Source organism: Oncorhynchus nerka, linkage group LG24 (genome assembly GCF_034236695.1).
Source record: "Oncorhynchus nerka isolate Pitt River linkage group LG24, Oner_Uvic_2.0, whole genome shotgun sequence".
In the NCBI taxonomy this organism is placed as follows: Eukaryota; Metazoa; Chordata; class Actinopteri; order Salmoniformes; family Salmonidae; genus Oncorhynchus; species Oncorhynchus nerka.
The window spans coordinates 47,574,634-47,596,833 of NC_088419.1; the positions used below are offsets into that span (position 1 = coordinate 47,574,634).

The 22,200-nt window shown below is 42.8% G+C and overlaps 1 protein-coding gene across 2 annotated transcripts in view; it reads right to left on the bottom strand.

Annotated features, from left to right (window-relative positions):
• LOC115108055 (E3 ubiquitin-protein ligase RNF13) overlaps nucleotides 1-22,200 on the bottom strand; it is an 86,552-nt gene that overhangs the window by 55,684 nt on the left and 8,668 nt on the right. For both annotated transcript variants that reach the window (XM_029631973.2, XM_029631972.2), the window contains exons 2-3: nucleotides 10,730-10,932; nucleotides 10,410-10,490 (exon numbers count right to left, since the gene is read on the bottom strand). In XM_029631973.2, coding sequence (XP_029487833.1) covers nucleotides 10,410-10,490; nucleotides 10,730-10,843 — 195 coding nt within the window. In that variant the 5' untranslated portion in view covers nucleotides 10,844-10,932. The remainder of the gene's footprint in view (nucleotides 1-10,409; nucleotides 10,491-10,729; nucleotides 10,933-22,200) is intronic.

Genomic DNA, 22,200 nt, shown 5'->3' on the forward strand with positions numbered 1-22,200 from the left:
CATTGCACGGTGGCCGTGATACCTAATCAGACTTCGGTTCAAATACTATTTGAAATCTTTCAAATACTTTTGAGTGTTTGCTCTAGCCTACCTGGAATGCAAGATTGGGACTATTCTATTGTTCTATTAAACCAGGCAAGTTTAATCGAGCACAGGGCCTCCCGGGTGGCGCAGTGGTTAAGGGCGCTGTACTGCAGCGCCAGCTGTGTCATCAGAGGCTCTGTCGTAACCGGCCGCGACCGGGAGGTCCATGGGGCGACGCACAATTGACGCAGCGTCGTCCGGGTTAGGGAGGGCTTGGTCGGTAGGGATGTCCTTGTCTCGTCGCGCACCAGCGACTCCTGTGGCGGGCCGGGTGCAGTGCGCGCTAACCAAGGTTGCCAGGTGCATGGTGTTTCCTCCGACACATTGGTGCGGCTGGCTTCCGGGTTGGATGCGCGCTGTATTAAGAAGCAGTGCGGCTAGGTTGGGTTGTGTATCGGAGGACACATGCCTTTCAACCTTCGTCTCTCCCGAGCCCATACGGGAGTTGTAGCGATGAGACAAGATAGTAGCTACTACAACAATTGGACACCACGAAATTGGGGAGAAAAAGGGGTAAAAAGTCAACAAAAAAAACAAACAAAAAGTTTAATCGAGCACAGATTAAGATTTCAAATGATTTCAAATATCCTTCTTTCTTCACATATCTCTACCTAATCCAAGTGGGAAATGTCACAAATGCAGAGCATAACACAGATTGTCCCTGGTATCGACAGAAGAAAACACAGGAATAATTCATTTGCCTCCAGCTTGTGCTGTGTTAAGATTAAAACAAATGAATTGAGAGTCAGAGTAATAGAGTAGGTTTCATAGACACACTGCACACAAAGGTGTAGCAGCTACACTGTTTCAACGGTACTGGACAATGTCTAGGCCCCTTCAATCCCATGATGTCATATGTTACAATGAAACTATCAAGAACATAACAACTAAGCATGACACGCAACAATAATCTCACAAGTAAGGTTCATTTTAGACAGCACAAAAAAATGGTATCTAGGCTAGTAGAGCCAAACATATCTCATCTAGGAAATCAAGTAGTCTTGGCACCCAGAACCAAATCAGATTGCATACATTGAAACTAGTTCAGTGGAGTTTGCTCTCTCCCTCCCTGCAGAAGGGAGAAAGCTGGAAAAAAACAGCTCATGTGACTTCTGATGTACACTACATGACCAAAAGTATGTGGACACCGGCTCGTTGAACATCTCATTCCAAAATCATAGGCATTCATTTGGAGTTTGTGCCCCCTTTGCTGCTATAACAGCCTCTTCTCTTCTGGGTAGGCTTTCCACTAAATGTTTAAACATTGCTTCCTTTCAGCCACAAGAGCATTAGTGAGGTCGGACACTGGTGTTGGGAGATTAGGTCTGGCTCGCAGTCGGCGTTCCAATTCATCCCAAAGGTGTTCGATGGGGTTGAGGGCAGGGCTCTGTGTAGGCCAGTCAAGTTCTTCCACACCGATCTCGACAAACCATTTCTGTATGGACCTCACCTTGTGTTGTACCATTAATATATCCCTTCAACGGAACTAAGGGGCCTAGCCCAAAATGTGAAAAACAGCCCCAGACCATTATTCCTCCTCCACCAAACTTTACAGTTGGCACTATGCATTGGGGTATAGTTCTCCTGTTATCCACCAAACCCAGATTCGTCCGTCGGACTGCCAGATGGTGAAGAGTGATTCATCACTCCAGAGAACGCATTTCCACTGCTCCAGAGTAGAGGTCGACCGATTATGATTTTTCAACGCCGAAACCGATTATTGGAGGTCCAAAAAAAGCCGATGCCAATTTGTATTTATTTATTTGTAATAATGACAATTACAACAATACTGAATGAAAACTTATTTTAACTTAATATAATACATCAATAAAAATCTATTTAGTTCAATTTGGTTTAAATAATGCAAAAACAAAGTGTTGGAGAAGTAAAAGTGCAATATGTGCCATGTAAAAAAGCTAATGTTTGAGTTCCTTGCTCAGAACATGAGAACATATGAAAGTTGATGGTTCTTTTTAACATGAGACAATATATTCAATATTTCAAGTAAGAGGTTTTAGGTTGTAGTTAACATAGTATTTATAGGACTATTTCTCGCTATACCATATGTATTTCATATACCTTTGACTATTGGATGTTCTTATAGGCACTATAGTATTGCCAGTGTAACAGTATAGCTTCCTTCCCTCTCCTCGCCCCTACCTGGGCTCGAACCAGGAACACATCGACAACAGCCACACTCGAAACAGCGTTACCCATCGCTCCACAAAAGCCGCAGCCCTTGCAGAGCAAGGGAAATAACTACTTCAAGTCTCAGAGCAAGTGCCGTTTGAAACGCTATTAGCGCGCACCCCGCTAACTAGCTAGCCATTTCACATCGGTTACACCAGCCATTAGGCTGATAGGCTTGAAGTCATAAACAGCGCTGTGCTTGTGAAGAGCTGCTGGCAAAACGCACAAAAGTGCTGTTTGAATGAATGCTTACAAGCCTGCTGCTGCCTACCATTGCTCAGTCAGACTGCTCTATCAAATCATAGACTTAATTATAACATAACACACAGAAATACGCGCCTTTGGTCATTAATATGGTCGAATCCGGAAACTATCATTTCGAAAACAAAAAGTTTATTATTTCAGTGAAATATGGAACCGTTCGGTATTTTATCTAAGGGGTGGCATCCCTAAGTCTAAATATTCTTGTTACATTGCACAACCTTCTATATTATGTCATAATTACGTCAAATTCGGTCAAATTAGTTCGCAATGAGCCAGGCTGCCCAAACTGTTGCATATACCCTGACGCGAGAGAAGTGACACAATTTCTCCTGGTTAATATTGCCTGCTAACCTGAATTTCTTTTAGCTAAATATGCAGGTTTAAAAATATATACTTCTGTGTATTGATTTTAAATAAAGGTGAAATAAAATAAAAATAAAATACAAAAATTACTAGTTTATCTAGCGTGTCCTGCGTTGCATATAATCGATGCAACGCTGGGGGATGATTTAACAAAAGCGCATTTGTGAAAAAAGCACAATCGTTTGACGACTGTACCTAACCATAAACACCAATGCCTTTATAGCATGCACCTCCCAAAACACCTGAACGACACCTAAACAAAATATTTAACCAGGTAGGCAAGTTGAGAACAAGTTCTCATTTACAATTGCGACCTGGCCAAGATAAAGCAAAGCAGTTCGACACATACAACACCACAGAGTTACACATGGAGTAAAACAAACATACAGCCAATAATAATAGTAATATCATCAACCATGTGTAGTTATAACTAGTGATTATGATTGACTGATTGTTTTTTACAAGATAAGTTTACTGCTAGCTAGCAACTTACCTTGGCTTCTACTGCATTCACGTAACAGGCAGGCTCCTCGTGGCGTGCAATGAGAGGCAGGTGGTTAGAGCGTTGGACTAGTTAACTGTAAGATTGCAAGATTGAATCTCCCGAGCTGACAAGGTGAAGATTTGTCGTTCTGCCCCTGAACAAGGCAGTTAACCCACCGTTCCTAGGCCATTGAAAATAAGAATGTGTTCTTAACTGACTTGCCTAGTTAAATAAAAGGTATAAAAAAATTAAAATCTGAAAAATCGGTGCCCAAAAATACAGATTTCCGATTGTTATGAAAACTTGAATTCGGCCCTAATTAATCGGCCATTCCGATTAATCGGTCAACCTCTACTCCAGAGTCAAATGGCGGCAAGCTTTACACCACTCCAGCCGACGCTTGGCATTGAGCATGGTGATCTTTGGCTTGCTCTGGCCATGAAGCTCCCGACGAACAGTTCTTGTGCTGACGTTGCTTCCAGAGGTAGTTTGGAACACGGAAGTAAGTGTTGCAACCGGGGACAGATGATTTTACGCGCTACGCGCTTCAGCGGTCCCATTCTGTGAGCTTGTGTGGCATTTCACTTTGCGGCTGAGCTGAGTTGTTGCTCCTAGACGTTTCCACTTCACAATAACAGCACTTACAGTTGACCCGTGCAGCTCTAGCAGGGCAGAAATTTGATGAAGTAGCTTGTTAATAATAATGGGGCAGGAGGGGATGCCTACTGTGATATTTTCTTAGTTTTTTAAAACATTTTTGTAACTTTTTATTTTATACATAAAGTTGCTGCTACTGGCTCTTATGACCGAAAAGAGCTTCTGGACATCATAACAGCGATTACTCACCTTGAACTGAACAAAATGTTTACTTTAACGAGTCTGACACGAAGGATGTACTGCTTTCCGGAGAACAGGCCCACTCCCTGTCATTACCGTGAAGAAAAGGTAGAGATACCAAAGGAGTAGGTCGGGGTGCCTTGTTAGGATTCGTAAGCGAGTAAGTAAATCGCCTTTACTATGGGTTCTATTGGCCAAAGTGCAATCACTGGAAAACAAACTCGATGATCTATGGTCGAGACTATCCTAAGTCGTGGCTGAACGACGACATGGATAATATACAGTTGGCTGGGTTTTCTGTGAATCGACAGGACAGAACAGCTATGTCTGGTAAGATGAGGGGAGCTGCTGTCTTGTCTATTTGTCAATAACAGCTGGTGTGTGATGTCTAATATTAAGGAGGTCTCGAGGTATTGCTCGCCTGAGGTAGGGTACATCATGATAAGCTGTATACCACACTATTTACCAAGAGAGTTCTAAACGATATTATTCGTTGCTGTCTATTTACCACCACAAACCGATGCTGGCACTAAGACCGCATAAAACAAGCTATAAAGTCATAAGCAATCAAGAAAATTGTTACGGATACAGTTATCCTGTGTGTGTGTGTGTGTGTATCCTGTGTGTGTTTCTTTTCTCTCCTTCTCCCCTCACAGGTGAAAACCATCACTCCCCAATCAGTCAACAATCAATCATCAATCAGAAGACACACCTCCTCCTATTTCCTACCCTATCACAGTTCCTTCCCCATGGTTTAAAAACCCCATCATTTGTTTGCTCTGGAGCAATCTCTAGCTCAATCTCTAGCTCAATCGCTAGCTCAATCGCTCTGTAAATGCCATGTCTGTAGGTCTCTGTGTTTCACTCTCGCTTTGTGTCTTCCCCTCTCTTTTGTTTAAGCACCTCATAGCACTTTGTCATCACCTGTGAGTATTATTTTTGGTTATGGTGTTTGTTTGTTGCTGGTGGGAAAAGGGGAAACCAAGACAAGTCGCCCATGGGCATACACTACCCGTAGGTGAACTTTGTTAAATACACTAGTTAGAACTGGGCGGACCACCCACTGTATTTTTGGTTAGTTAGTTAGCTGTTGTTAAAGTAGGCTAGTCTAGCTTAGGGGTGTTTTTGAATACTTATTGTTTCTTTCCTTGGGTCCAGCTCAGCCCCTTTTCCTGCTCCCCCCATTACCGTGTGTTTATAAATAAACCTGGAGTTTGACGGTATATTTCTGTTGTCGTGGTTATTTCGTTCACACTTTTACTTTGTCACAATAATCATTTGCATGAGTTATGTTACGGGTCTCATTACCATCCCCCCTAGACTGTCGGGCCAAAAGGGATTCGTAACAAAAATGCTCATCCAGAAGCGGCGCTCCTAGTGGCCAGAGACTTTAATGCAGGTAAACTTAAATCAGTTTTACCTAATTTCCATCAGCATGTCACATGTGCAACCAGAGGGGAAATAAAACCTAGACCACCTTTAATCCACACACAGAGACGCATACAAAGCTCTCCCTCGCCCTCCATTTGGCAAATCTGACTATAATTATATCCTCTTGATTCCTGCTTACAAGCAAAAACTAAAGCAGCAAGCACCAGCGACTCGCTCAAGACGGAAGTGGTCAGTTGATGCGGATGCTACGCTACAGGACTGATTTGCTAGCACCTACTGGAATATGTTCCGTGATTCATCCAATGGCATTGAGGAGTATACCACCTCAGTCACCAGGTTCATCAACACGTGCATTGACGACGTCGTCCCCACAGTGACATATCCCAACCAGAAGCCATGGATTACAAGCAACATCTGCACCGCGCTAAAGGTTAGAGCTGCCGTTTTCAAGGAGCGGGACACTAATCTGGACGCTTATAAGAAATCCTGCTATGCCCTCAAACAAACCATAAAAACAGGCAAAGCGTCAATACAGGACTAAGATTGAATCCTACTACACCGGCTCTGATGCTCTTTGGATGCGGCAGGGCTTGAAAACTATTACAGACTACATTGCACGCAGAGTCAGGGTATATGCAACAGTTTGGGCCGCCTAATTTGCCACAATTTTACGTAATTATGACATAACATTGAAGGTTGTGCAATGTAACAGGAATATTTAGACTTATGGATGCCACCCGTTAGATACATAAAATACGGAACGGTTCCGTATTGCACGAAATAATAAACGTCTTGTTTTCGAAATGATAGTTTCCATATTTGACCATATTAATGACCTAAGGCTCGCATTTTTGTGTGTTACTATATTATAATTAAGTCTATGATTTGATAGAGCAGTCTGACTGAGCGAAGGTAGGCACCAGCAGGCTCGTAAGCATTCATTCAAACAGCACTTTCGTGCGTTTTGCCAGCAGCTCTTCGTTGTGCTTCAAGCATTGCGCTGGTTATGACTTGAAGCCTATCAACTCCCGAGATTAGGCTGGTGTAACCGATGTGAAATGGCTAGCTAGTTAGTGGGATGCACGCTAATAGCGTTTCAAACGTCACTCGCTCTGAGACTTGGAGTAGTTATTCCCCTTGCTCTGCATGGGTAACGATGCTTCGAGGATGGCTGTTGTCGATGTGTTCCTGGTTCGAGCCCAGGTAGGGGCGAGGAGAGGGATGGAAGCTATACTGTTACACTGGCAATACTAAAGTGCCTATAAGAACATCCAATAGTCAAAGGTATATGAAATACAAATGGTATAGAGAGAAATAGTCCTATAATTCCTATAATAACTACAACCTAAAACTTCTTACCTGGGAATATTGAAGACTCATGTTAAAAGGAACCATGTTCTGAGCAAGGAACTTTCTTACATGGCACATATTGCACTTTTACTTTCTTCTCCAACACTTTGTTTTTGCATTATTTATTTGAGGCTAAATTTATTTTATTGATGTATTATATACTGATGTATACTTAATATACTAAGTTAAAATTAGTGTTCATTCAATGTTGTTGTAATTGTCATTATTACAAATAAATAAAACATTTAGAAAATCGTCCGATTAATCGGTATCGGCTTTTTTTGGTCCTCCAATAATCGGTATCGCCGTTGAAAAATCATAATCGGTCGACCTCTAGTCCAAACACACCAAGACAGTTGTGAAGAGGGCACGATAACACCTTTGTCCCCCAAGGAGACTGAAAAGATTTGGCATGGATCCCCAGATCCTGCACCATTGCATCACCGCCTGGTATGGCAACTGCTCGGCATCCGACCGTAATGTGCTGCAGAAGGTAGTGCGTACGGCCCAATACATCACTGGGGCCAAGGTTCCTGCCATCCAGGACCTATATACTAGGCGGTGTCAGAGGAAGGCCCCAAAAAATTGTAAAAGACTCCAGTCACACAAGTCATAGAGAGAACAGTCTGCGACCGCACGGCAAGCGGTACTGGAGCGCCAAGTCTAGGTCCAAAAGGCTCCTTAACAGCTTCTACCCCCAAACTATAAGAACAATTAATCAAATGGCCACCCGGACTGTTAACATTGAACACCCCCCACCTTTGTTTTTACAATGCTGCCACTCGCTGTTTATTATCTATGCATAGTCACTTTACCCCTACCTACATCTACAAATTACCTCTACTAACCTGTACGCCTGCACATTGACTCGGTACCGGCACCCCCCTGAATATAGTGTCACGCCCTGACCTTAGTCATCTTTATTTTCTTTATTATTTTGGTTAGGTCAGGGTGTGACATGGGGTGGTTTGTTGTGTTTTTGTTCTGTCTAGGGTTTTTGTATGTTTATGGGGTTGTTTACTAGTCTAGGTGTTTTGTATGTCTATGGTTGCCTGGATTGGTTCTCAATTAGAGGCAGCTGTTTATGGTTGTCTCTGATTGGGAACCATATTTAGGCAGCCATATTCCTTGGGTAATTCGTGGGTGATTGTCTATGTATTAGTTGCCTGTGTCTGCACTTATTCTATATAGCTGTCACGTTTGTTTTGTTGTTTTGTAAATTTGTTGAAGAGTTCTTCGTTTCATTAAAATAGAAGATGTATGGTCTCATCCCTTGGTCTCATCCATACAACGAACGTGACATATAGCCTCATTATTGTTATGTAACTTTTTATTATATTTTTTACTTTAGTTTATTTAGTAAATATTTTCTTAACTCTATTTCTTGAACTGCATTGTTGGTTAGGGGCTTGTAAGTAAGCATTTCACGGTAAGGGCTACTACACCTGTTGTATTTGGCGCATGTTACAAATACAATTTGATTTGATGGAAAGGTGGCATCCTATGACGGTGCAATGTTGAAAGTCACTGAGCTCTTCAGTAAGGCCATTCTACTGCCAATCTTTGTCCATGAAATTGCATAGCTGTGTGCTCCATTTTAGACAACTGTCAGGAACGGGTGTGGCAGAAATGGCCAAATCCTCTAATTTGAAGGTGTGTCCATATACTTCTGGATATATAGTGTATCTGGATTCAGGCCTCGCTCTGCTCTGCTGTGAGGAAATGGCTCTTTCTCCTATGTAGTGCACTACTTTAGACCAGAGCCTTATGGGCACTGGTCAAAAGTAGTGCACTATATAGGGAATAGGGTGTCATTTGGGACGTATCCTGGGATTGCCAGCACCAATGCTCTAACACAGTGGCATAGATAGCAGCTACTGGGCTGTGCTGAAATGTAAGTAATGATCCAGGCTAGAATATGAGTGCATGGGGTTCAGTCTCTAAGTAGGCTACCAAAAAATGTCCTTTTGTAAATGCAAGCACTGGCTCAGACAAAAACAACAAGGGATGAAAATACCCACACACTGACTTAAGCACAGGTAATGTTACAGGAATGTGTAACTTTTCACCATGGATTGGTTGTATAGATTTTGGCAGTAGATCTGTGGACAGGAAATCGGTCAGCATGATCTTGCTCAAACCAGCACAGAATTATTCAAAACGACTTTGTTTATAAGTTATTTGACGAGTTTTCAGAAAAGCAGAGACCACCTAAAATAGTCAGGAGCAATGGGCATTAGTTCACCATTAAAGAGATCTGTCATTATGTACTGGATGACTATGAGAACACAGAGATAGTCAGTCAGTCCGTTTAGGTCCAGCTTAGCTCCCAGTCTTTATCGAGACCTCACCCTCAGCTCCCTCCATGTTTCGCACAGGAAAGACGTGTACATAGCCACAGCCCCACTCCAAAGACGCAGGCTGAATCCAGCTACCACCCTCCACTTTCCCAGGCCACTCCCCTTCCTGCATCCAGAGCATGGACTAGTCACAGATCTGACATGACTGGATAGGAGAAATCAGGGGTTCCAACGCATCACCTACAGCAATCTATTATTTTAGATCAGTGATTAGGCTACCCCAAAGTAAACAGGGCCTAGTCTAACACCAGTTTTGCTTCCTCAATTTGGCTTGGTTTTGGTTGGCTTGACCAGTTTTGCTTGGTTTGTATGGGCATGTGTCGCATCATAAACTTTCCACAGGAAACGCTGGTTTCGATGTTCAGTCTATATTTAAGAAGAGTGGAAGTCAGAGGATGCCACTCGATTAGAATGAGGAACATAACATGAAAAACATACGGTTGCCATTCTGTTTACTCAAAAAATATAATGGGGTGTTTAACACTTGTTTGGTTACTACATGATTCCATGTGTGTTATTTCATAGTTTGATGTCTTCACTATTATTCTACAATGTAGAAAATAGTAAAATAAAGAAAAACCCTTGAATGAGTAGGTGTGTCCAAACTTTTGACTGGTACTGTATATTAGTCGACTGGTCGATTGTTTGGTCGTTAAGCAGTTGGTCGACCGAAATTGTTTTATATATATATTTATTTGTTATTGCTCTACTAAAACATATATTTTGTTATTGTTCGACTAAAACAATCTCAGTCGACCAACAGCCTAATGACCAAACAATCGACCAGTCGACTAATTGAGGTCAGCCCTAAACTCAATATTAAGAAGGCGTTCCTAATGTTTTGTACACTCAGTGTATATGCATTAGTGATCATTTTTGATAATCAATTCACTCTGTTACACATTTTTTTGTTTTACATTAGAATGCCCATCTCAGAAAAACTATCTCAAGAAAAAATGCCCCCGAAAATTGGATTCCATGCTTATCGTTCATATTCTGATGATGGTTATACTTTAACTTGTGTCAATGGCAGTGAAATGACTGGGTATGTAAACAGTCAACATATAGACCATTGTTGTACCCACCTTGAGTCCATCGCTGGGCAACCGGTACCCAAACCGTGCAGGCAGGTCATCAAAGTTTCCCGTTTTGTTGTCAAATGTATACTGAAAGAGAAATAAGAATACAAATCGTATCATGAACTACTTGGTGGTGTTAATAACTAGAAGCTCCAAGCACAGAGACAAAATATGTTTTCTGTAAACCAGTGAGTCAGTCAGTCAGTCTGTCCATGTCTGTAGACCACGTCTGTCTGTTTGTGTATCTGTCCGTCTATCTGCCTTCCTGCATGCATGCCTGCCTGCCCACCCACGCGCCCGTCCGTCTCTCAGTCTGCGGGACTCACGGCAGAGATGTCGGCCTCGACGGGCAGCAGGTTGAGGAAGGCAAAGAGCTGCACGGTAAAGATGGTGTAGATCTGTGTGGCGGACAGCATCAGCATCCCCAGGGAGAACAGCATCTTGCATTCCGAGCTGTGCCAGTCGACTGACACACACCTGCACAGACTGACACACAGATGGACTGTCCCAGTGCTGGCGGCTCTCACACCTGCAGAGTGTACACACACGCAGAAACACAGGTTTGTCACTGTCTGTAGGCCTACATCTGCTATCCCAGCCTCCCACAGAACAGAAAACAAGCACACCACACCTGGGTTCAAATACCTAGGTCATTTCTGGCAATCTATGTTAACTTTGGTAATTTATACTTTAATAACCTTTTTTTCAGATATATAGTATTCATTTTTATATCTGTGTCCATATTGTCTATTAGTTTCTAGTGGATACACCATGTGATTTAAGAAAAAAAATTGCCTAATTAATGATTTGTTTTTTCTAATAAACAATGGAATAATTTCCATGAACTCCAACTATTTACTTTCAACTTTCCAACTATTTACTTTTTTCACAACTAACACCAGTTTGGCGCCAAAACATTTACAAAAAAGACAAATTTACATAAATAAAAGTGTGTAAAAAAAAAAAGGATATCTCATGTTGAAACCCTCATATAAAACACCAATGGTATTCACCTAGTTGATAGTTTATATTTAGGATGTTTTAAAGCTCTGGAATGCCATATTTTAAAAAAAATCTTATTTGAACATTTTACACACTAAGGGCCAGGGATAATTAGACACCTGTGATAATCTTAAATCAAAAGGCCAATAGATAGATACATTCCCCCCATAACTTGAAAGAAACCAAAAATCTGGTAGTTTACTGGCAAACTTTGAACGTTTTCAGTAATATACCTTCCCTTAACAACCCTCCGCATGGGCGAAGAAGCACAGTGCAGTAATCTTTCTAAATAATTTAACTTAATATGATTAGGCTATACTTTAGGCCTACTACATTTTCTGGAAATAAATATTGATAACCCATTTATTGTCTCTGCCTGCAAATTGTCCCACTCCTAAAAGGTAGGCAAAATGTAACTGAAGAGAAAGTGCAAGTATCCGCTCTCTCATCATTCTTGCTGCTTCAGATTCAGTATCCTATAGACTACCTCTCCTCTCCTAGGTTTTGTCTACACTTGGCACTTACATTCATTATTAAACATGCAATGAACTACACGGAGGGAAAAGTACACTGTGCATTCAGCACCACGGACAGAACTCTTGTTAACGGGTATGCACAAAAACACAAGAAAGAGAGCTCAACATTACATTTAAACTACTCAATCAGTGTGAGGAGTGAAGTCTCTGATGGGCATTGACTAGAGCAGTGAAGTCCGGTATAGTTTCTGATGTCGCTATGCGCAGGATTGCTGAGAGGTAAGTAAGAGATGATCTGTGCCTTGACTTGTTATATTTCATCACTGAAAATGTCTGTTCACATACATAGGTTGACCCAAACAGTACAAACATCTTCTGGGCATTACTCCTAATCTTTGGAAATGCATAGAACCTCGTCAGTGACATTGTTTTGAATAGTTCTCCAATCGCTGCATCAGACTGAAGATCGATAAGCTCAAGTTGCAGGTCAGTGGGAGCGTTATCCATATTGAAGGTGAAAGGAGAGGAAACCAACAGCATGTCATTTTCCAACACTTTGAAATCCTAAAAACGATGAGAAAACTCACCATTCAAAGCACGTATCAGCGATGTATACTTCTCCCATTGGTCATCTGATAGGGAACAGACTAGTAGTGTCAGAAGGTGGGTGCGTTCATTGGCCCCTCCTTGGCGGGTCAGGAGGAGCAATTTTCCCTTGAAGGCTTTGACAAGGCTGTACATCGAATGTGCAAAAAGGCCCTTCCCTTGTAGTTGGGAATTCAGTTCATTCATGGGGGCCATGATGTCCACAGTGAAGGCAAAAATCAGCCAACCATTCTTTATCTTGCAGTTGAGGGAAGTCCACATATTTTCCTTTCATTTGCAATAACCCAGCAATCTCCGACTTCAGGTCCCACACCCTTTTATGCACCTTCCTCAAACTCAGCCATCTCACCTTTGTGTGGTAGGGGAGATCTGCATGACCCGACTGTCTCTTCCAACAGCAAGACAAACTGCCTGCGGTTTAAAGATTTTGCTCTTATGAAGTTTACCACTTTAGTGACTGTATCTACAACATGGCTCATTTTCAGAACACATTTACCGAGCATCTCCTGATGAATAATGCAATGCAGGAAAATTATTTTCTGATCTGGGATCAGCTCAGCTACTTGATCTTGTATCCTTTTCAAAAGGCCACATTTTTTCCTGTCAAGTTTGGACACCCATCAGTGGTAACACTGGATACGTTTTCAAAACTCAGTCCCAGCTTTGCCACACACTTATTAACCTCCCCCAATAAATGTTTCCCTGCGGTTGTGCTCTTCATTGACTGCACTGAAGCAAGCTCCTCTGTCATTTCAAAGTTTGGGGTTATGCCTCGTAAGAATATCAACAACTGCGTCTTGTCACCTGCTCTCATCCAGGGCCAAGGAGAAATATGTGAAATCCTTTACCCTGTCTTTCAACTGTTGTTCCATGTTCTCTAAGATGTCCTCAACAAACCGTGTCACTGTTCGTCTTGACAGGGAAACATTTTCAAACAGATCTTTCTTGTCGGAGCAAAGTCTTGCTGCAGAGTCAATTAAACATTATTTAATCAATTCGCCCTCAGCGAATGGCTTGCTATGTTTAGCAATTTTGTGGGACAGTACATAGCTAGCTATTGCAATTCCGTTGTTTGCTGAATGCAGTTTTGTGCAAAGTCATTGATTATTTTGCAACTGAGAAAGCAACTCTTTGGATGCACTTGCCCTCTGCTCAGAAGACATATTCCTATATTTTTCTGCATGCTTCGTCTGGAAGTGTCAGGACAAGTTGTAGTCTTTCAAGACAGCGATGCTCTCTTTGCACATTAAGCACACAGCTTTCCCTGATACCTCAATAAATATCAATAATAAAATGTCCACTCTTAATGGAACATCCTATATTCATTGTCTACTTTCCTTTGAAATTTCTGAAAAACTCACTTTTGCGCAATTTCTAGCTAGCTACTAACTGTGACGTGTGTGTCAGCCTGTCAGTCACTGTCTGTCCTTGTGCAGTTGTTATTTATACGTGCATTCAAAATAAATGTCCCACAAGCGGTGGGAGTTAAATCATTACACAAAGGAGAGTATTCATTGGGCTTTTAATTTGATTAACAAATACGTTTTCAAAACTTTACTATCGCAAATTCTTTATGTGATCTGAGCATGATTCTACGGGCCGCATATGGCCCCCGGGCTGGCCATTTCCCAGGCCTGGTCTAGATGCACAAAAGTCGCTTTGTGGTCTGATTGTGTTCAGATCTGGCTGACCACTTCAGGAGTTGGTCAGGGATGCATTGTGTGCGGATTTCTCCTCAGTCTGGACACAATCAGGTTACCGAAAGCGCATACAGTGGGCGATGTCATCAGCACTCCACTCACAAGTCTCCAGAGAACATGTTTTGGGACAGAGGGGAGCCTTTTCATTATAACGTTGGAGGAAATACGTTTGTAGCGTGGAACAGTTCTATTTTTGTTTCATTAGACCAGAGGACATTTCTCCAAAAAGTACAATCTTTGTCCCCATGTGCAGTTGCAAACCGTAGTCTAGCTTTTTTTATGGCGGTTTTGGAGCAGTGGCATCTTCCTTGCTGAGCGGCCTTTCAGGTTATGTCAATATAGGACTCGTTTTACTGTGGATATACAGTGCAGTGAAAAAGTATTTGCCCTCTTCTTGATTTCTTATATTTTTTGCACATTTGTCACACTTAAATGTTTCAGATCATCAAACAAATTTAAATATTACACAAAGTTAACCCAAGTAAACACAAAATGCAGTTAAGTGATAATTTTATTTATTAAGGGAAAAAAGCTATCCGAACCTTCATGGCCCTATGTGAAAAAGTAATTGCCTCCCCTTGTTAAATCATGAATTTACTGTAGTTAATTACATTTTTTGGAAAGCTGAGTTCAATTTCACTAGTCACACCCAGGCGTGATTACTGCCAGACCTGTTGAATCAAGAAATCACTTAAATAGAACCTGTCTGACAAAGTGAAGTAGGCCAAAAGATCTCAAAAAGCAAGACATCATGCCGTGATCCAAAGAAATTCAGGAACAGATGAGAAACAAAGTAATTGACATCTATCAGTCTGGAAAGGGTTACAAAGCCATTTCTAAAGCTTTGGGACTCCAGCGAACCATGGTGAGAGCCATTATCCCCAAATGGAGAAAATTTGGAACAGTGGTGAACCTTCCCAGGAGTGGCCGGCCTACCAAAATTACCCTACAACATCTAAAGAACTGCAGGCCTCACTTGCCTCAGTTAAGGTCAGTGTTCATGAGTCAACCATAAGAAAGACTGTGCAAAAATCCATGGCAGAGTTCCAAGGCGAAAACCACTGCTGACCAAAAATAACAAAGGCTCATCTCACTTTTGGCAAAAAAAAACATCTTGATGATCCCCAAGACTTTTGGGAAAATATTCTGTGGACTGACAAGACAAAAGTTTAACTTTTTGGAAGGTGTGCGTCCCGTTACATCTGGCGTAAAAGTAACACAGCATTTCAGAAAAAGAACATCCTACCAACAGTCAAATATGGTAGTGGTAGTGTGATGGTCTGGGGCTGCTTTGCTGCTTCGGGACCTGGACGACTTGCTGTGATTGATGGAACCATGAATTCTGCTCTCTACCAAAAAATCCTGAAGGAGAATGTCCGGCCATCAGTTCGTGACCTCAAGCTGAAGCGCACTTGGGTTCTGGCAGCAGGACATTGATGCAAAACACACCAGCAAGTCCACCTCTGAATGGCTTAAAAAAACAAAATTAAGGTTTTGGAGTGGCCTAGTCAAAGTCCGGACTTGAATCCAATTGAGATGCTGTGGCGTGACCTTAAAAAGGCGGTTCATGCTCGAAAACCCTCCAATGTGGCTGGATTAAAACAATTCTGCAAAGAAAAGTGGGCCAAAATTCCTCCACAGCGATGTGAAAGACTCATTGCCAGTTATCGCAAACGCTTGATTGCAGTTGTTGCTGCTGAGTGTGGCACAACCGGTTATTAGGTCTAGGGGTCAATTACTTTTTCACATAGGGCCATGAAGGTTCGGATAGCTTTTTTCCCTTAATCAAATAATCACTTAACTGCATTTGTGTTTACTTGGGTTATCTTTGTGTAATATTAAAATTTGTTTGATGATCTGAAACATTTAAGTAAGAAATCAGGAAGGGGGCAAATACTTTTTCACAGCACTAGGAGACAGAACGTGTCTTCTTCCTGAGCGGTATGACGGCTGCATGGTCCCATGGTGTTTATACTTGCGTACTATTGTTTGTGCAGATGAACATGGTACCTTCAGGCATTTGGAAATTGCTCCCAAGGATGAACCAGACTTGTGGAGGTCTACAATTTGTTTTCTGAGGTCTTGGCTGATTTCTTTAGATTTTCCCATGATGTCAAGCAAAGAGGCACTGAGTTTGAAGGTAGGCCTTGAAATACACCCACAGGTACATCTCAAATTGACTCAAATGATGTCAATTAGCCTATCAGAAGCTTCTAAAGCCATGACATAATTTTCTGGAATTTCCCAAGCTGTTTAAAGGCACAGCCAACTTAGTGTATGTAAACTTCTGACCCACTGGAATTGTGATACAGTGAATTATAAGTGAAATAATCTGTCTGTAAACAATTATTGGAAAAATTACTTGTGTCATGCACAAAGTAGATGTCCTAACCGACTTGCCAAAAATATAGTTTGTAACAAGAAATTTGTGGAGTGGTTGAAAAACGAGTTAATGACTCCAACCTAAGTGTATGTAAACTTCCGACTTCAACTGTACAATTTTTTTGGCATATTAGCATTGACATCAAATTTGGCTTTGGCGGTATACCGTATACCAAGGTATTTGGAAATAGCCACTGGATGATTTTTCAATACCATTGAAACTATTAAGTTTTTCCCCATACATTTTAATAAGTAAATATGTATTTAAGTAAATACATGCAATCAACTTGTGCAATACAGGAGATAAAGCAGATTGCATTCTTAATTTCACCAGTCACATAATTTTACATTATGAAGCTTATCGTAGTTCCCCAGACCAGTTGAGTCAGTCACCTGTTTGTTTCTAAATAGCACAACCGGAGCACACTCCAAGACTGCTTCCATCACGTGGACTGGGATATGTTTCGTATTGCGTCAGACAACAACATTGACGAATACGCTGATTCGGTGTGCGTGAAACTGAAAGCGCGAACCACTGCTCTTAATCAGGGCAAGGTGACCGGTAACATGACCGAATACAAACAGTGTAGCTATTCCCTCCGCAAGGCAATCAAACAAGCTAAGCGTCAGTATAGAGACAAAGTAGAATCTCAATTCAACGGCTCAGACACAAGAGGTATGTGGCAGGGTCTACAGTCAATCACGGATTACAAAAAGAAAACCAGCTCCGTCACGGACCAGGATGTCTTGCTCCCAGGCAGACTAAATAACTTTTTTGCCCGCTTTGAGGACAATACAGTGCCACTGACACGGCCTGCAACCAAAACATGCGGCCTCTCCTTCACTGCAGCCGAGGTGAGTAAAACATTTAAACGTGTTAAACCTCGCAAGGCTGCAGGCCCAGACGGCATCCCCAGCCGCGCCCTCAGAGCATGCGCAGACCAGCTGGCTGTTGTGTTTACGGACATATTCAATCAATCCCTATCCCAGTCTGCTGTTCCCACATGCTTCAAGAGGGCCACCATTGTTCCTGTTCCCAAGAAAGCTAAGGTAACTGAGCTAAACGACTACCGCCCCGTAGCACTCACTTCCGTCATCATGAAGTGCTCTGAGAGACTAGTCAAGGACCATATCACCTCCACCCTACCTGACACCCTAGACCCACTCCAATTTGCTTACCGCCCAAATAGGTCCACAGACGATGCAATCTCAACCACACACTGCCCTAACCCATCTGGACAAGAGGAATACCTATGTGAGAATGCTGTTCATCGACTACAGCTCGGCATTTAACACCATAGTACCCTCCAAGCTCGTCATCAAGCTCGAGACCCTGGGTCTCGACCCCGCCCTGTGCAACTGGGTACTGGACTTCCTGACGGGTCGCCCCCAGGTGGTGAGGGTAGGCAACAACATCTCCACCCCACTGATCCTCAACACTGGGGCCCCACAAGGGTGCGTTCTGAGCCCTCTCCTGTACTCCCTGTTCACCCATGACTGCGTGGCCACGCACGCCTCCAACTCAATCATCAAGTTTGCGGACGACACAACAGTGGTAGGCTTGATTACCAACAACGACGAGACGGCCTACAGGGAGGAGGTGAGGGCCCTCGGAGTGTGGTGTCAGGAAAATAACCTCACACTCAACGTCAACAAAACTAAGGAGATGATTGTGGACTTCAGGAAACAGCAGAGGGAACACCCCCCTATCCACATCGATGGAACAGTAATGGAGAGGGTAGCAAGTTTTAACCTCAGGAGGCTGAAGAAATTTGGCTTGTCACCAAAAGCACTCACAAACTTCTACAGATGCACAATCGAGAGCATCCTGGCAGGCTGTATCACCGCCTGGTACGGCAACTGCTCCGCCCACAACCGTAAGGCTCTCCAGAGGGTAGTGAGGTCTGCACAACGCATCACCGGGGGCAAACTACCTGCCCTCATTTAACATTACATTTAAGTCATTTAGCAGACGCTCTTATCCAGAGCGACTTACAAATGGGTGCTTTCACCTTATGACATCCAGTGGAACAGCCACTTTACAATAGTGCATCTAAATCTTTTAAGGGGGGTGAGAAGGATTACTTTATCCTATCCTAGGTATTCCTTAAAGAGGTGGGGTTTCAGGTGTCTCCGGAAGGTGGTGATTGACTCCGCTGTCCTGGCGTCGTGAGGGAGTTTGTTCCACCATTGGGGGGCCAGAGCAGCGAACAGTTTTGACTGGGCTGAGCGGGAACTGTACTTCCTCAGTGGTAGGGAGGCGAGCAGGCCAGAGGTGGATGAACGCAGTGCCCTTGTTTGGGTGTAGGGCCTGATCAGAGCCTGGAGGTACTGAGGTGCCGTTCCCCTCACAGCTCCGTAGGCAAGCACCATGGTCTTGTAGCGGATGCGAGCTTCAACTGGAAGCCAGTGGAGAGAGCGGAGGAGCGGGGTGACGTGAGAGAACTTGGGAAGGTTGAACACCAGACGGGCTGCGGCGTTCTGGATGAGTTGTAGGGGTTTGCCCTCCAGGACACCTACACCACCCGATGTTACAGGAAGGCCATAAAGATCATCAAGGACAACAACCACCCGAGCCACTGCCTGTTCACCCTGCTATCATCCAGAAGGCGAGGTCAGTACAGGTGCATCAAAGCTGGGACCGAGAGACTGAAAAACAGCTTCTATCTCAAGGTCATCAGACTAAGTGGCTGCTGCCAACACACTGACTCAACTCCAGCCACTTTAATAATGGGAATTGATGGGAAATGATGTAAAATATATCACTAGCCACTTTAAACAATGCTACCTAATATAATGTTTACATACCCTACATTATTCATCTCATATGTATACGTATATACTGTACTCTATATCATCTACTGCATCTTTATGTAATACATGTATCACTAGCCACTTTAACTATGCCACTTTGTTTACATACTCATCTCATATGTATATACTGTACTCGATACCATCTACTGTATCTTGCCTATGCCGCTCTGTACCATCACTCATTCATATATCTTTATGTACATATTCTTTATCCCCTTACACTTGTGTGTATAAGACAGTAGTTTTGGAATTGTTAGTTAGATTACTTGTTGGTTATTACTGCATTGTCGGAACTAGAAGCACAAGCATTTCGCTACACTCGCATTAACATCTGCTAACCATGTGTATGTGACAAATAAAATTTGATTTGACTTGTCTAAATTAATGGGTAATGTGAAAAAAATTCTATAACCCCCAGCCACATCTTGCTAAGTGGATGAGTCTCTACAGAAGGGGTAAATGCTACAGCCAAATGCTTACTTGCATAGTAGCAATATCAGAAAGTGTCAATATAAAGAAAATAATATACAGTATGTACAAGAACAATATCAGTGATAGATGAGGTAGTTATAAGCATACAATCAGGGGTAAAGTCCCTGAGCAGCAGGATAAAAATATATATAATAGTAGCAGCAATGTGTGTTAGGAGAATCATCTCGTGGAAATTCAGTATTGAGAGAGACAGTCATTTCTTGAAAAACAATTATTTTTTTATTTAATATCAATTAATTATTGCAATAATGAAACCGTCGACCCCACACGCGTTGCCGAGTGCTTAACTGATAATGAAAAAAACTGATGTTATATAGGACCTAAAAATGCTTAGTCAGGCTGGTTCCAACTCCCATAAGCCACCTTGTTCATCACCTGGTTATCTACAAAGGATATTGTTATTCTTCCAACCCGGCTTAGTTTCCCAGATGCCAGGATGATCAGACAATGAGGCATTGTTCTAAACTCTTCCAGGCTATCTCGGGTCACACACATACCACATCTTGTCTATAGAATGCCAACTTTAGGTAATTATCACCAAGTCATTGTCAGCCCAAGCTATCTCTAGCAAAACGCATTTACTTGACCATACGCCCAGACTAACTGCAGGAAACCATCTCTTTACAGAAACACAGAATTAAACAGAACAGAAATGTCCTACCATTTGTTAAGTATTAATTGCTAACTATTAACATCAAACAAATCTAATGTTATTTGTCACATGTGCTGAATACAACAGATAGAACTTAGTGAAAAGCTTACTTAAAAGGTCTAACCAACAATGTAGTTTAAAAAAACTAATAAATAAAAAAACACCAAAGTAAAAATAATAAATAAAATTAACAACTAAAGGAGCAGCAGTAAAATAACAATAATGAGGCTATATTAAGGGGGTCAATGTGCCGGTTAGTTGCGGTAATATGTACATGTAGGTAGAGTTAAAGTAACTATGCATAAATTAAACAGAGAGTAGCAGCAGCGTAAAAGAGGAGTCTGGGTAGCCCTTTGATTAGCTGTTCAGGAGTCTTATGGCTTGGGGGTAGAAGCTGTTCAGAAGCTTTTTGGACCTCGACTTGGCGCTCCGGTAGCAGAGAGAACATTCTATGACTAGGGTGGCTGGAGTCTGACAATTTTTAGGGCCTTCCTCTGACACTGCCTGGTATAGAGGTCCTGGGCTGTACACACTACTCTCTGTAGTGCCTTGCGGTCGGAGGCCGAGCAGTTGCCAAACCAGCCAGTGATGCAACCAATGCAATGCTCTTGATGGTGCAGCTATAGAACCTTTTGAGAATCTGAGGAACCATGCCAAATCTTTTCAGTATCCTGAGGGGGAATAGGTTTTGTCGTGCCCTCTTCATGACTGTCTAGGTGTGCTTGGACCATGTTAGTTTGTTGGTGATGTGGACACCAAGGAACTTGAAGCTTTTGACCTGCTCCACTACAGCCCCATCGATGCCAAATGGGGCGTGCTCGGTCCTCCTTTTCCTGTAGTCCACAATCATCTCCTTTTTCTTCATCACGTTGAGGGAGAGGTTGTTGTCTGGCACCACACGGCCAGGTCCCTGACCTCCGCCTATAGGCCGGGAGGTCATTGGCAAACTTAATGATGGTGCTTGAGTCGTCCCTGGCCGTGCAGTCATGAGTGAACAGGGAGTAAAGGAGGGGACAAAGCACACACCCGAGGGGCCCACGTGTTGAGGATCAGCGTGGCAGATATGTTGTTACTAACCCTTACCACCTGGGGTGGCCCGTCAGGAAGTCCAGTTGCAGAGGGAGGTGTTAAGTCTCAGGTGTAGTAGTCAATGAATAGCATTCCCACATAGGTGTTCCTTATGTCAGGTGGGAAAGGGCCATGTGGAGTGCAAGAGATCGCATCATCTGTGGACCTGTTAGGGTGGTATGCAAATTGGAGAGGGTCTAGGGTTTCTGGGATAATAGTGTGCACTTCATGGCTACAGACGTGAGTGCTACGGGTTGGTAGTCATTTAGGCAGGTTACCTTAGTGTTCATGGGCACAGGGACTATGGTGGTCTGCTTGAAACATGTTGGTATTACAGACTTAGACAGGGAGAGGTTGAAAATGTCAGTGAAGACACTTGCCAGTTGGTCTGCGCATGCTCGGAGTACACGTCCTGGTAATCCGTCTGGCCATGCGGCCTTGTGAATGTTGACCTGTTCTTACTCACATCAGCTGCGAAGAGCGTGATCACACATGCTCTCATGCATGTTTCAGCGTTACTTGCCTACGAATTCTCAGAAGGCAGCCCGACCTCCGCCCCCTTTTTCTTCTTCTCTTCATGCAAATGACGGGGATTTGGGCCCGTT